Source organism: Dicentrarchus labrax, unplaced genomic scaffold (assembly GCF_905237075.1).
Source record: "Dicentrarchus labrax unplaced genomic scaffold, dlabrax2021, whole genome shotgun sequence".
Taxonomy (NCBI): domain Eukaryota; kingdom Metazoa; phylum Chordata; class Actinopteri; family Moronidae; genus Dicentrarchus; species Dicentrarchus labrax.
Window position 1 is genome coordinate 21977327 of NW_026136721.1, and position 17005 is coordinate 21994331.

Here is a 17005-nt window from a genome sequence, read left to right on the forward strand (position 1 = left end):
GCGATTTTGTGTTTTCCAGAGAGAGCGAGGGAAGATGGAAAGGAACCAAAGAGACAGACGGAGAGAGAGAGACAGAGTGAAGGAGCGAGAGCAAACGACAGCTGAAACAGAGATAGAGAGAAATAGGTTAGACGAGGCCAGCAGACGAGGAACAGAAAGAACGAATTAACTGATAAAAGACACAGTGTGAGAGGTGGACAGGGTTTTGGTTAGGGGGGGGAAGTGGTAGAAATACAGGGGACGTAACGGAGAGGATGAACAAGGAGAAAGGCACAGCATGAAATGACGCGAGAGAATGGCAGGTGAGAGATGAGAGGACAGAGAGGAAGAATAGAATAATGGAGAGAGGAAGTAGAAAACGTCTGTGTCCACAAATGACCTTGGGCTTTAGCCGGCTGAGCTGATTGGAGATCAGAGATAATAGTGGTAAGGCTGCTGTCGCCACTCGTCTGCAGGAGCACGTACGCGCCCCCACGCATACACATACATTACACACACCCATGAGCACACACACCCATGAGCGCACACACACACACACACACACACACACACACACACACACACACACACACAGTCTTTCCTCCCAGACGAATACCTCCTTAATAAACCATATGCTTTCAATAAAAATGCTAATTATCTTTACACTGCAGCACAGTCAGGTTAACACTGCTTCTGTGTGTGTGTGTGTGTGTGTGTGTGTGTGGAAAATGGAAAGACAGAGGGGAAAAGATAGAGAATGCATCCAAGGTACAGTGTCAGAGCTGTTCATGTGATTAAAGACATTTGAAAAATTGAAAAGATAATAACGCATATAATAATGAATATTTAGATGATTTTTTAATGAATGTGAAACTAGACAGGCGATACATTCTCACATAGCAGAGAATTGCTGTTATTGTGTTATTCTTCTGCTATTGTTTTCTAATATTCAATATTCAAAGCCTTGCAAGGAATAAATGAGCTGTTTTTTTTTCTGTAGCTGCAGAACTAACTAACTTCAGTAGTGCTGTCTAAGTGGTTTTGCAAATGATCAGTCAAAAATACCAGATAGATAAAAACACGCCACACCTCTGCAGAATTCCATTATGAGTTACACTGAGATAAAGATTGAGAGAAGATGCTTTCTTGTTGATGTTTTCTTGGAAACGCAGACGTTTTCTGGCAAGCTGCCGTGGTCCATGTTTCCCTCCTTTTTCTCATAGCCCCTCTCGGCGCTGAATTAGCAGCAGCACAAAAGACTCCTCATCTCATGCATCATCTTGCATGCTTGAGCTAACCTTGAGAAAATGTTTCGACAAATGTCTCACCAACTTGTATTCACTTTGTTAAATCTGCGCTGAAGAATGAATGACTATGAAATGGAAAAACATTCATTTCTTACCCTTGTCACGGAGATTAAAAAGAGAGATGCCTTCAACAAAATAATATTGCAACGAGGTCACCAGCAGAGGAATCCGCTAATCTAGTGAAACAACAAGCAGCAATACAAATTGAATGACATTTGTTTGACATTTTGTGTGCCATTTGGTATTCTTGTTGCTGCCACACTTTTTCATTTGAAATCTATTAGCTGCTGGCAACCTTGAACTCTGCATGTTTTCCTTTGTGTCTGTGAGGCTGTATAAGAGACTCAAGTGATGTGAAGTCCTTGTTGTTTGGTGTCATTAATCCCCATCTCTTCAACCACAATTGTGTCTTTTTGTATTGTTTAACTGTGTGTGTGTGTGTGTGTGTGTGTGTGTGTGTGTGTGTGTGTGTGTGTGTGTGTGTGTGTGTGTGTGTGTGTGTGTGTGTGTGTGTGTGCAAGCATGTGTGTGCGTTTCTTACATCAATATCTGTCGTTCCATCGCACACAAACACACACACACACACACACACACCACCCTGCACAGACACACTATCTGCTTTCTTTCCCAGCTTTTCACACAGGGGAACCGCTTCCTTGTGGTGAACCATTTTATATCTTCACTCGTAATGGCACACTCACACACACCCACATGCACACACGCACGCACGCACACACACACACACACACACACACACACACACACACACACACACACACACACACACACACACACACACACACACACACACACACACTTGTTTTAGGTTTAACATGATCTCCTTTCAGAGATTGCTTATTTATCGTGAGTTTAACTAGTTACCATGCATTTTTCATGAGCCTACGATTTAATGGTTGCTTGTGTGTGTGGGCGTACATTTGTGTGTTTCTGTGTGTCGCATGTGTTTGTGTATGTCTTGTGGTTGGTGAAGAGTTTTGGCTTTAACGTGTTAAAGAATTTATGCATGCACTTGAGCTATATATAAACATGTGCCATCAGGAAGTCCTTCCAAATGTTTTTCCTTTGAGGACTCAGCCTCTCTCTTCTCCTCTCCTCTCCTCTCCTCTCCTCTCCTCGTTTTTTTTCTCCGGGGACCAGTTCCATTGAGCAGGTCTCTAACAGTCTTGAAAGACACAAGGGCACTGCCTGCAGGATTAGGTTTCTGCCATGTTCACATTCCACTCGGTCCCCCTGGGAGAAAGGTGGAATGGAATTCATATGTTTAAGAGGTTTTGAGCAAGTGCGCACATTTCATTGCGGGGCGACATGAACAACCCTCCCTCGAAGCTCTAAAGATAAAGCTTTGAATATAATAGACAGGGAATTGGTGTTGGGGTTGAAGCAAACTGGTGCATTCAGTATGCTCCCACCTCCACACACAGATGATTGCACACTCATACACAGAGTCACACAGAGTAGGTGACATACACAAAGCATTTGCTCACCCACTGTGCATCAGAAAGCATTTTAATGTGGCAGTTTTGGCTGGTCCACTGAAATGTTATCCCAGTAATCAAATCAATTTTCTGGTTTTCATTGCTCTGTTGCTATTAGCATACATTATAGAGCTCATTCTCTCAGGTCATTTTCTATTGCTATATTTTGTCCTGCTCAAGGGAGGGGACCACAAAGGATGGACTATAAATTTGTGTTTGTGTTTTTCCATGTTGTGTCATGTTCTTTTGTGTTTTTCAGTATCCCTCTCTTAGTATCCCTCTCCCCCTCTCTATGTATCTGCATGGCACATGTGTGTCTGTACCTCCATATGTGTGTGCGTGTGTGTGACATATGTGAGATGCATTACTGTCAGATAGCTTCCCAGTTGCAATGCAGTCTCCTCAGACGCTTACGTAATGTTATTACCAATCACACATGGAGAGCATCCTGGCACTCTCACAAGGTTAGGATGAAATATGAGCACGATTATGGAGATCTGAGATTGTATTATCATGATTTCCTTATTATTGCATCATTAATCTATTTTTGTCTCTTGTCTCTATCTCTTTCTTTCTTTCTCTCGCTCTTTTTGTTCTTCAAATCTTTTGCCTATGGCTCATGCAGAAGTGGAACAAAAAGGTAAGTCTGCACAACAAGCATGCCCACATTCACACGTGCACACATGCTCAAAATCCGGGGTTGGGTGTCAGTTTTTGATGCCAGCGCTTGAAGCGTTTTGTACCTCGTGGCAGAATGACATCTCTTTCAAAGTCACTGCTGCTATATTAAGACAGCTTGATCTCAGCATATAGAGGCAATTTTGAAACACTGGTTCTCATTAGACACACTCCAGGCCCATATTATTCCATGGTATCGTGTAGAATGTCACTTAACAAACTCTCCACGGGTCGAGCACATTTTTATGATGAGCCAATGAACAGAGAATTACACTGACATTTAATATTTCAAATGCTTCCCCATGATATGAAAATTATGCCAGTGCTTTGAATAGCCAATAATAAATTAAATCAATATTCCCAGCTCTTTGCGTGGGATCTGGAATTATATTATTGGGGAGAATCGGAAAACCACAATGCACATCTGGCTATGTGTATCTACTGTGTGTATGTGTGTGTATGTGACAACATTCCAGTTAAATTACAAAGGTCCCTATGACTCCGGTCACACTGGCTTCCCAGAATTTACTACGTCTCCCACATCTCTCATAAAACATGACCCCAGTATTCCAAGATGGGAATACCAAGCACCGAGTGGGAAATGAATTATTGTAACAATTGCAGAAACAGCAGGCGATAAAAGATGTGTTCGGTCTTACAGTTGGTTGTTCTTGACAGAGATAGAAAGGGAGAGAAAGGAAGAAAGAGCTATGAGACTAATGAGGAGCTGAGCAAGGAGGAAGGGAGGGAGGGAGAGAGGGAGGGAGGAATGGGAATATAGAGGGAAAGGGGGGAAGTAGAACAAAATGTGCCATTTTCTTTTTTTCTATTAGCAGTGAGAGCAGGGTATTATCTGTTGAATAGAAGCATGCTGTTGCTGTGCTTAAGAATGACAGTGACTATACAACATCCAAATCACAACACAGTAAGCCTATCATGTCATCGTCACTCACTGGTGGTTAAGGTTAAGTTAAAACACAATGTAACATTTATGAAAAGAGGCAAACATTTCCCAGGCACTGTCAGAAAATCTAGAGAGAATCGTTGACATTTTACAGCGACTGTATGAAACTGTATCTAATGTGAACATTTTTGTCATTTGTTCCTCAGTATTTCTCTGCCCTGGCATTCTGCGAGGGGTGTACCAAAGTGAGCACCTCTTTGAGTCTGATCACCAGTCCGGTGCATGGTGCAAAGACCCATTGCAGGCTTCAGATAAAATCTACTACATGCCCTGGACGCCATACCGCACAGACACACTGACAGAGTACTCGTCAAAAGAGGATTTCATCGCAGGCCGTCCCACCACCACCTACAAACTACCACATCGTGTGGATGGGACTGGTTTTGTCGTCTATGATGGCGCACTGTTCTTCAACAAGGAGCGCACCCGCAACATTGTAAAGTTTGACCTGCGCACTCGCATCAAGAGTGGTGAGGCCATTATCGCCAATGCCAACTACCACGACACGTCACCATACCGCTGGGGGGGGAAGTCAGACATTGACCTAGCAGTGGATGAGAATGGACTGTGGGTGATCTATGCAACGGAGCAGAACAACGGACGTATCGTCGTGAGCCAGCTCAACCCCTATACCCTGCGCATTGAGGGCTCATGGGACACCAGCTATGACAAACGCTCCGCCTCCAATGCTTTTATGATCTGCGGAGTCCTGTACGTGGTCAAAACCGTCTATGAAGATGACGACAATGAAGGGACGGGGAACAAAATCGACTACATGTACAACACTGATAAGAGCAAGGAGATGACGGTTAACATACCGTTCCCTAATTCCTACCAGTACATCGCTGCAGTGGATTACAACCCGAGAGACAACCTGCTGTACGTGTGGAATAACTACCACGTGGTCAAGTACTCGCTGGACTTTGGCAACAATGGTAGGTCCTAACTTTTTTTATAACCCCATGAGATGAACCCTCTCGTTTTCGAGGGGGATCCTCAACAACAGAAAGTACACAACTAAGCTAAAAAAAAGACAAAGGATGACAGCATACAATTAAACCAAATATTACAAAAACAAACTAAACATACAGAGACAAAACAAAACAACAGCAACAAAAAAAGCCCCGGTAAATATCAGGACTAGATCAGATCATACTCCCAAGCAGAGCATGAAAATGGATCATTCATTCACAGCCTAGAGCGGTAGTTAATGTCAGTGAAAACATTCCGTAAATAGAGTTACAAAACATGATTATGAAATTATGAAGTTATGAAGGTGTTGTTATGGGCATGAGTAAACTGTCATTAAGAACATGTACACATGTTTCTCCACCTCTTCCTCCCATTAATGTCTTTTTGGTTTTCAATTTAGTACCATGTGTACCATGAAGAAAAAAGATGCAGGTTTGAGTGCTTCTCCCAACTACATTTATTGGACCGGCTGTGATGTGGGTTTTTTTTAATCTTCACATGAAATACCTTGGCATATTCGTAATGCTTTTAATATTCATTCATTTTAATATTCATAATGATAAATGCTTTTTTGTTGTGACATAAGGAATACTGACAGCCACTAATCTTCCTCCAATAATTAATTCTGCAAAATGACTTAAAAAGGAAGAAAAGCACCATCTGTGCTGTCACGATTCTCAATTATGACTATTCCCCCACCACCCAACCCATTGTATCTGCATGTTTTCAGAATAAAAAGAAACAAAAAAACAAAAAAACAACAACTTGAGAATACTTTTAGAGCTAGTCCCATATATACCAGTGTGATTTAAATTGAAGATGTCTGCAGAGTTGCTATTTGTGGAAATGTTTTTGCTTTAGTCAACCAAAGAATAACTCACAAAGACATCATAAAGACTACCTTGATACATATCTACCTTTAGATGAATAGCTCTAATAATGTCATGCTGAGCCTTACATACTGTAAATGCCTCTTGACTTTTACTGTACCACTTGCCAGCCTTCTCTTTAGTTTCCCCAGCTGCATAACAAATCATAATGCATTTGTCAAGAATGGAGCAGGGAGTGTCTGGAGGGAAGAGAAAGTGATACCGCTTTCATACAGGACATCCGCTTATAATGACAGTCTGAGCACACTTCTAACCTGTGTTTGGTGTGTTCTTTTTTTTTGTTGGTTTAATTGTTGACCTGATGAGGGTCAGATTCAGATGGGGCTGCTGTCATTTTCTCTAGAAAGACACATTGCAGTTTAGCTTTTTAAAGCTACACTGATCAGTATTTTGGATCAATTATAGATCTAATACATGTAAAAGGAGCTTCTCACAGTGACAAACCAACAGATTTTTATCACTTGACTCTGCAGTTTCCTTTAGCTCCGTAAAGCAGTTTAGCATATTTCAGCTCATTATTTGGGTTTCATGGCCCACAACTTTACTGTTTTGGTTCACTCTCACTGCTCTCATGAGAGTTTTTCCAGACTTTTTGCAAAAAGTGTTAATACACTACTGTACACTACCTGCTCAGTAGACAGTAGACAGACAAGGTTAGTGACAAGCTGATAGTGGAGCATTTAGCAACTAAAAGCCAAATATTTCCCCTAAGAGGTTGGTGAAGACCAAAACAGAGCTAAAAAGGAGAGTGAATATTTCACTTAAATTCAGCTATAGGCAGATTTTTGCCAACAGTGTTGTGTTTAGTTTGTTCCACTGATTGTGACCAAAAAAAACCAACACATTTATTACTCCTTAAAGTGTAGCTTTTAAATCTTTTCTCAAACATAATTCCATTTGTCTTTGTGTCGGTGGCAGAAATCTAACAGACGGAAACTCTCTGCATGGCTGGATACCATTAGGGGTAAATAAGAAATAATGAGTAATCTGGGTGAACGGATCCTTTGCAGGGAGAGTCATATACAAATCAGGAAATCAGGTCAAATGCAGTTGAGTTTGGTTATATGCCTGTTTATTTAAGCTGTACAGTATCTGACCCATTTTTAACCCAGGTCCTGAATTCAGTTTGGAGGTTGACTCATTTAGATCAACTACCAATAACTAACTAACGTTAACTATCATCACTGTGTCTATCTGAAAAGGGCAAGGAATATTGTCTAACCCAGAGTGACTCTCTTTCAACTCTGGTGTGAGGTTAGAGTCCACCCCCCTCCTTCTTTCGTCTGGATAGAAGGGCTTAGGCCCCTGGAGCCTGAAGGGCTATTTGCCCAACGTAATTGCCTTTCAGCACCTTTCTATGGAGTGGTCAAGGCAGTCTGGCTGCGTGTCTTATTAAATGATGTCTGAATTAATGCATGCTCTTACACGCAGTTAGGAGGCGCAGTACAAGGAATTATAGAGAGAGGCAGCATTAAACTTGGTTTCTACCGATCAGTGTGCATGTGTGAAGGGAAGCCATGCTGTAAAAGTGTGTTTATGTGTGTTCATGCATGCATAATGATGTGCATGCCCATGTCCTAATGTGCTACTGTACTACTACAGTATGTGATTGTGTTTCTCTATTCATGAGTGTGCATACGTGTTTATTGGTGTACGCTCAAGAGTGTGATCACTCTCATAATGGAGCTCACAGTGTCTCTGGAGGCTCTAAAGAGGAGATCAATGGGGATTCAATGTTGAGAATGACCTCCAGTGCACAGCAACAAGCCAGACTGCTGACCAGCAGGAGATAAATACATACAATCAATGCAGCCCCACTTCTTTACTCTCCTCCTCGCTCTACTCCCTCACTCAATGAAGACAAGGAATAAATTAACTACCTTAACTGCATGATTTTCTCATTATTCAGAAAATGTGGTGAAAAGTCGATACATTCAAGTTTTATTTTGTTGGTATATCTGGAGCCTAGATTTTGCTTTTCATTCCCTCTAGACTTACTGTAGCTATATAGGATGAGATATAATAAGATATAAGGTGTTTTTCTGTTGAGGATCGCTATAAATATATCAAGCATATTCTATAAGGTGACTCTGGTCAAACTTTCTAAAGGGGCGAGGACTTTTTTCTTTTCCTTAGTCAGTTCAGGAAACAGGCCAAGGGGCCATTCTGAGGGTTTCCACTCATTACTGATGTAGCATAATGCCCGCCCTGCTTTTGTTTCGGCTCATATGGACTTCTTAAAGATATAAAATGAGACTGGAAATGGGCCATGAAGTGAGAGAAGGCCAAGGTAGACCACAGAGGACTGAGTGTAATTGGGGTGCAACACAGAGGGCATTTTGTCCGGCTAACAAAGGTAGTTCACTGGACGGTTTTGAAGAGGTCATTCAGTAGCATCGTCAGTTTATTTTTTAAGACACACATCTGAATGTGAACATTTTTTTTCGTTTTGCCACACTCAGATGTTTGCATACAATTGAAAATTCCTTATTCTTTGCTAATGGAAATCAATACTTTTCAAGTACTGAACAGCTTATACTTCGATCAAATATATCATAATTAAAGTTATTATGCCTTGCTTTGCCAGTTCTGTACTACTACGTAAGACAATATTAAACACGGCTGAGTTTGGCCTGTTTTTCAAAATAATCAAAAAAGGGCTCAGAAAAATCACAATAAGGTCTTGAAAATTTTACCTCCGCCCTGTATATAACATTTGCTTGAAGCATATGAATTTAAAGATCACCGGGAAGAAACAAAAAAGCAAGGTTTAGTTCACCTCAGGCCAACAGATAATATAAAGGTTTACTCCCATGTATTCCATCATATCGCTGATGCAGCATGCAGCAGAAATGATCTTTTTGAAATGCATATTCCTCCTCCCTTGGCACTTAAGAAGAAAGTGTACTGCCTGCCTACATTTATTGTTTCCCATGTCTGTTTGTGTTTCTTCTTTGTCTGTTAAATACCCATTCTTTCTCTCCCTGTCTCGCACCCAAACATACACTCACAATGACAGGAATCTCAATATTTCCCCTTCCCCTTCTCATATATCTTTCTCTTTAACTCTGTTTTCCACTGTTTTTCTCTCTGTCGCCCTTATCTCCCGCTTAATCTGCCCTCCTTTTCTGCGCTCAACCCTTTCCCACATCACACAAGGCTATTTCATCGAATGTCCTTAGATGTATATATTATAGAAGCCTAGTGCATGAATGTCTACATAGTCAAAGTCACTTGTCTCTGTATTACCCCTTCCTCCCACCCCACACTCCCCAAACACTCTCTCACTCTCTACTGTTTATGGAGTTGTTTCATCATGTCTTCTTACATGCATATTATAGAGGCCTACCCTACGCAAGCGGCATGGCTCCGATGAAACATTTGAATAATTTATCACCTCCAGTCTGCCTTGCCACACTTTAGAAAGTTTTCCCAACAAAGTCGCAAAATTATTCATGTTATCTGCATCTTTGGGAAGGGATGGGCAAACAGGGCCAAAACTGAATAGATCCCAACTTGAACACACTGCCTTTCCAATCTTTATTTCACCCTTTAATTTCTTTATTTCCATTTCTGTCTCATTTTCTCATGCAACTCCACCTCTCTGTATTTTAGTCATCTTTTGCTGCAGATTTCCCATTCTTAAAGTCTTACAAGTACTATATGTTCACTTCTGCTGTGCTGTCTTTAGCCCTTTAAGATGATGATCTACTTAAGTTCTTATGTTAAGGTGAGATGATCTGATTGCATATTTTATCGAACAGGCACACTGAAATTAGTATAATAGGAAAGGTATGTAATTAGGAAAGTTTTCTGAGCAACAGTTATTTTTGTCATATAGAGACTAAAGACGTTATTCAGAAAGAGAGTTTTAAAACTGGTTACAAGTATTGTATAATAATGACTAAGAGCTCACTCTGTGCAAGTTTATTTTAGTGCTTTTACATACGTGTGCAACATTATAGTTGCACATTTGTCAAACTGTACAATACCTTATCAATACCTAAATACAGAAAAATTCATTTTTGGTTTTAATTATAATAAATAATTGGTCTTTATTGATTTGAGCACTGATGCATTTTGGCCAAGCATAATTTTAGTGTTGAGAGTTACACATAGCACTGACAAGGTCAAAACTCTGTATAACTTTGTGCGACATCCATGTAACAACAAATAATAACTCAATTATACTAAACTATTGCTTACTTCAATCAGATTAAAAGTGTCAAAAGTGATATTCTCAATCTTACTTAGAGAGTAATCAAACACTGGAATTTGATTCTAATCAATAAAATACACAGTTTTATAGAGATGACCTCTACTGGCCCCTCTGTTAGTTTACGGAAATTTAAACGTTCACCTTTGAACTCTTAATGTCTGGAATCGCAGTGTTCTATTTCCTAAGGAAGTCAAGCGCGGAGTATCTATTTTCTTTACCCCCTCTCCACTTATTTACACCATCCTCCCTTCCTCTTCTCTCCTCCCCTCTCCTCTCCCCTCCCTTCCCGCCTCTCCTCTCCTTTTTCCTTCCTTGGCACCAGATTGCAATCAAGCAACAGGGCTAAGCAGCGCAGGAAATGTAGGAAACAAGCTAAAGTGGGGAGAATAACAAGAGTTAATGGTTGAAGTGGAGACCCTCTTTCACCAGATCACTGATTAGACTAACCCTCAGTGCATTTCTGGCTTGTCGCACCAAATTGTGTGTGTGTGTGTGTGTGTGTGTGTGTGTGTGTGTGTGTGTGTGTGTGTGTGTGTGTGAGTGTGCATAATGTGTGTGTAAAGTCCTTGACAGACCTGACTGTTCATGCCACTTGAAATGATTGAACTCTGTCAAAAAGAAAGCAGGCTTACTTAGTATGTTTTATGATTGTTTGCAAAACACAAACCCTTGAACTGCAAATTTTATTCTCCCAATTGTGGGATTTTATGTAATTGTCTAGATGTTCATCCTGGGATCAGAACCTTTCATATGTGCCTTGTTGGATCTCATTTCTCAAGTAGAATTGTTCAAGTCAAGAACCCACAATCCTGTACGCTAGCAAACAGTATTATACAAGGCAACATGAATACATGGCGTCTTTCACACATTTAGTCTACTCTCCCGCTCGCTCTTCCCTCTCTTCTGCCATCTCCCTCCTTCCCAAATAGATTACACAGCCGTCTCAGTAGAGACTGAACTCTGCTTCAGAGAGTCTAGTGCACCGGTTCCTTGCCTGCAGTGTGTCCTTATCGATTGGATTGCCCCAGCCAGGCCCTCTGCGTGCGTTTGGCCTCCGCACCGCTTCTCTTCTGCCAAAAAGCAGATGCCAAATTAAGCAGGCCTAGCCAGGACAACAGGGTGGAAGGGAAACCCACAGCCTCGCAGGAAGTAAATACAGACGAGAGCAGTGAGCAGAGCCTGTCACCATAGCTGTGCTCTATTCAGATTTCATTTTTTAAATGTAGCAAAATGTGTAGGAGGGCAACAAAATAGATAAAATCTTAATCTCTGAAATGATGGGCCATGGCGATAGATTATGGGGAGAAAAATATTGAATAGCCACAGGGTCACTTGCTAGAGGCTCATTTTAACACAGTAATAGGATTTTGTTGGGTGCCTACTATATATTCATACTGTGCCTGTTGTCTTCACAGAACTGACATAAATTCAATGCATGTCTGGAATAGGAGAGGTTACAATCTGGATTTAAAAGGAATATGCTGATGATTCCCTCCATTATTAAACAAAAAAAAAAAGCTCTGTCCCATTAGGTCTTTGCTTTAAACAAGGGAACATCCCCTGATTAAGAAAGAAGCATGCAATTGGCAAACTTGCTTCAGGTGTCTCCAACCTCAGCACAGAGGGATGACACGATTATGCAACTGGTAAGCCAACAGGGCTGAACGCTGATGTGGTGTCTGTATGTGACACATTAGCGGTGGTAACGCGGCGGTGCCTGGCAGCCATTTTGAGGAGGCTCTGTTAGTTGAGGTTGTTTTCCTATCTTCCAGTATCACTGCTTTGAAGTGCTCCATTCTGTCTTATCAGCAGGCTCGAGCCACTCGCCACGAGCTCTGCGTTGCGTATGAGTGTGTGTACCGCATTGCAAATAAGTGAGTGAAAAAGTAAATTTGTATTTGAGTGTGTGTATCTGCATGCTTGTGTGTTGCTTGGAGCACAACTTAGTGAAAAGTAAGTGTCTTCGCAAGTGAGTGCGTGTACGTTTGTGTGTGTGCACTCCAGCCATAGGGGCAGCGCGTTATCGCAGTATGCAGCCCTATTCAATGTCTGTGCTGCTATCCAGCCTAGAAAGCTTTGTGCCCTCCAGATTATCATTTCGCTGTTACCCCTCTGGATCCATCCCTCCCTACTGTTCAGGATGGTGTGTGTGTGTGTGTGTGTGTGTGTGTGTGTGTGTGTGTGTGTGTGTGTGTGTATGTGTGTGTGTGTTGAGGCAAGGAGGCAACTTTTAAGGAAAGTGAAAGAAAGTAATCATCTTGCATATTAACAAGACCATACGAGTGTAATAGACACTTCAGTCAAATCCTGTTTTAATTCAAATCCCTCTCCTGTCGACTCTCTCATTCGCTGTCTGCCGCTTTTCTGACAATGTGGGAGACTTGCCAGGGGAAGTTCATTTTCCCTCTCCTCTCTCCTCCCTGCCTTCTACCTTTTGTGTTGTGGATTTTCGATCCCTCTGTTTACCGAGTGAGAAGTCAACAAGAGCATTCTCGGCAAAACAGAGCAGAGGCAGAGACAGGCAGTCTTACCCACACAGAAAAACATCGCCACACACACAGTCACATCACAAACATACACACACACACACACAAACACACCTACACACACAGACACACACACACACACACACACACACACACACACACACACACACACACACACACACACACACACTCACACACACACACACACACACACACACACACACACACACACACACACACACACACACACACACACACACACACACACACACACACACACACACATCTGTCTGCATGTCAGATGATCATGTGTTAGCATTCCAGGCTGACTGACAGCATCTCTATGGCCCCTCCAGTGTGGTGACAGATAGACAACTCCAGGAACAAGTTTACTGCGAGCCTGCCATTGTCTCACCTTTCACATGGACTTGCTACAGGTCAGGAAAACAAACAAAACAGAATAGAATAGAATAGAATAGAAAAGAATAGGATAGAATATAATAGTCAACTAAACATTACAAAACAATCATAGTAGTTCTGGAGCGTTTAGTTGTATCACAAGTTCTTCTCTGGCAGATAGAATTTGACCAGTAGAGTAAAATGACAGCTGATCAACTATTAATGGTATTGTATCATTATGCTGCTTATACTTGGGTATGTTTTACTATAATATTGTTAAAATAAATGATTTCAAGCAAACTGTAATGATTAAAACACATGTTCTGACATGCACGTAGAATGCCACCTCCAAACCGCAAATGTACAAATGTATTTAGATCAATCCCTGTGGGATCTTAGTCATATCAAAATGTAAATGTTAAATGTTATTAATTATTATTATTATTAGTAAGTTAAATTAAACCACACTCAGAACTATCTGTTCATTTTCAAATTGCCTTGCGTCTACATGTGATATTCATATAATTATAGTTATTTGCATACATATGATGTGTGATATATTGAGATTCCTATTAATATCATGTGATTGATTTCAAGCATATTGCCCAGTGCAACATAGAATAGTTAAATATGCAATATAACTTTGTTGTAAAAGTGGAGAGCCAATACAGCAACAATGCATTTCTCATGTTTCTGGAGTAGAATGTGGCGGTTGAAGAGCCATGTTTATCATACAACTACTGGAACGTGAACACATGTAATATGATCACTGATGTTCCTCCTAAAACACATCTGTCATGTAGTGCAAAAAAATCTTAACTGATATTGTGACCGTATTTTCTCTTTGTGCCACATACTCTTGTATGCATCATACTTGTCGCATCAGTCTCGGCAAAAAGCGCAACGTTTAGGTTAGCTGACATTGTGAAGTTGTCATAGCGCATTTACTCATGGCTTCCTAAGCTTAAACGCAGGAAGATATGTCAGTCCCCATGAGAACAACCTCTAGCCTTTTTCCTTATAAATGTTTCATGAAGCTGTTATGTCAGATTGCTGTACTTCCCTACAGCATCTTTCACAGTATCCTGAGTGATGTCAGTGATGAATTCATCACGTTACAAGATCTTTATTTTTTCAAATGCCACAATAGAGCAAACAAAGGAGGACAAAATAAAGTCACGGGCGAGCACACTTGAAACAAGCGTATTGAGAAACACAGAAACTGAAATAGTAAGATTAAAAGTGTGGCAGAAAGTGAAAGAAAGTATGAGTGAGCGATCAAATCAGGTGGAAAATGTCAAGAGAACAGCAGAGGAAGGACGAGAGATAGAGATGCATGAGTAGTGAAGTGCTGTGGCCCTTTGCCTGTGATGCTTGCAGGCTTTTGTGTTACCTCACCTCAAGCTGCCAGCCCCTGTGTTTTCTCCCCCTGTACTCAAATGACAGCAGACATCAACCTCAGACACACACAAAGACCCACAGACACACACACACACACACACACACACACACACCATTACTCTTCTATTGTTGTGGCAGAGCCCTTAATGGAGCTTCCCGTTTGAGTGCAGATAGACACACACACACTCACTCTCTGTTTCGTAAGTACACACACGCACACACACGCAGATTGACAGCTAGTCCCTAGGCCACTGCTGCTACGCATGATTGATGGCAATGTTCCGTGGAGAATGCATGAGGCAGGGCGGCAGTGATTCAGGAACGGGGAGCAGCACAGTTTAGGTACGGAAACACTCCATTGAGTTGTGGAGGAAGAGAACAGAACGTACAGGAGGAGCGGGATGTTACATGGCTGTCAGTCAACCAGACAGACAGACAGACGGACTGACAGAGAGACAGAGGGAAAGAAAGAAAGTCCAGCATCTTTAATTAAACTTAAAATCCACAGGAAGAGACAACTTCAGTTCACAGCAAACAATATAAACACCCACTCTTTCCTACCACCCACAAGACCACACACTCACACTACACGTCATCCTCCCCACTCACACTGTCCCTTCACCCCCAAAGGAACAAAATTAACATTAAAAAATGACAACATTTACTAAGACACTGCAGTGCTAATTTTTGTACACTCAGATGTCATAGCCAAAAAAAACACATTGCAGTTACAAATATGTCCAATTATACCAGCCTGTACTGGTTATATTCCAACAGTTTTTGGCCTTTCCTGAGCAAAACATACAGTCCCATTGAGAGACGACAAACTCTATAACCCTTCAATGTCAATGACCAGCATGTAGTACATATTATGGCCCTAGGCACAAATACCCCTTAGACAGTGAAAACATAAGTGCCTTTGCTAGTGCCGTTGCTTTCCATTTTTGCTGAAAATCATGGAGTTGAGAATTTTAACATTGGGGCAGACCTAAAACTGCACAAGGCAAACTTCACACCTTTGGTACCCCAACTGGCAGCAAGCGATAGCTGGATTTTTGAGAGCTTGAAGGACTCCATTACCCAGAAATCATGTAGCATGATGTCGGTTTATTGCACACTCTTCAGAAAAAAATAAATCTTATTCATAGTTGCTGGTCGGCATGGAGATGCTGTGGAAAATCTTTTTAGGCAAGTTCAGCCGGGTTCAGCTTTCTCTGGACTCGGGAGTATTTCACTATTAGATTTCGGTTTTCTGTGTGTAAAAAAAAGCTTCAGCCAATGACTAAACACAGAACCTGAGACTATGAAATATATATTTCAAGTGGTATAACATGACATTGTGAGAATTCATTTTTGAGTGGTTTTGTGATCTAGGGGAGTTACCTTTGTGTTTATTTCTGTTTGCCTATCTCTTTGTTTGTGTGCTTGCCTTTATGTGTACTTCAGGAAATCCACATACTATAGGTTTCATTAGCCAGCTGTGTAGGCCTGCAAGCAAAGTGTATTTAGTGTGCTGTGTTGATTTGGCATAAGCACTCTTAGTGTTAGTTGTATATAGAACCAGGTGCAAAAGTATAAAGTTTATAAACTATAAAAATAAAGTTTTGAGTTATTCAAACTAAATGTGGAACATCTGCAGGTTCAATCTTAATACCCTTGTTGTGAGTTTGTTTTCTTTAATTACAAATTCCTAAAGATATTCTTGAATATAATTTACATCTTTATTCAAAAATACATTTAGGGCCTAACTTTTATTTTACAGCTGAGACTGCAGTCTCAGCTGTAAAATAAAAGTGTTGAGACAAAAGTCTTCCCGGCTCTGTTAAAGAATGTTTCTAAGTGAAGATGTGGCTTTTTCGAAAATTGGCTCCACCTGTACGCAGTATTACACATAATGACTTCCAAATGATTTGAGACCAATAAAATAATTCAAAGGCAAAGTGATGGAAAACTGTAACTAATTATTTCCCTCAACTTTTGATCCTGCAATATTGATTTGTAACACGTACAGTTGAAAGCAATGGGAGGTAAGCAGATAGAATGAGCAACTGTTGTTCACAAGAGGACACCGTAACACTTCACTAACACATGCTCTCTTCCTCTCTCTTACCATCATGTTATCCATTCATTCTTTATTTCTGTCCCCTGAACAGGGTCAATGTGAATAATTGAGCCTTTTTACAATGAAATATTGACAATAAAAGAGTGTGTCAT

At 41.0% G+C, this 17005-nt stretch overlaps 1 protein-coding gene across 13 annotated transcripts in view; it reads left to right on the forward strand.

Annotated features, from left to right (window-relative positions):
* adgrl3.1 (adhesion G protein-coupled receptor L3.1) overlaps nt 1-17005 on the forward strand; it is a 111632-nt gene that overhangs the window by 53285 nt on the left and 41342 nt on the right. For 9 of the 13 annotated variants that reach the window (XM_051385273.1, XM_051385272.1, XM_051385279.1 and 6 more), the window contains 2 exons: nt 3408-3422; nt 4571-5359. In XM_051385273.1, coding sequence (XP_051241233.1) covers nt 3408-3422; nt 4571-5359 — 804 coding nt within the window. The remainder of the gene's footprint in view (nt 1-3407; nt 3423-4570; nt 5360-17005) is intronic. The other 4 variants (XM_051385275.1, XM_051385286.1, XM_051385284.1 and 1 more) reach the window with 1 other exon arrangement.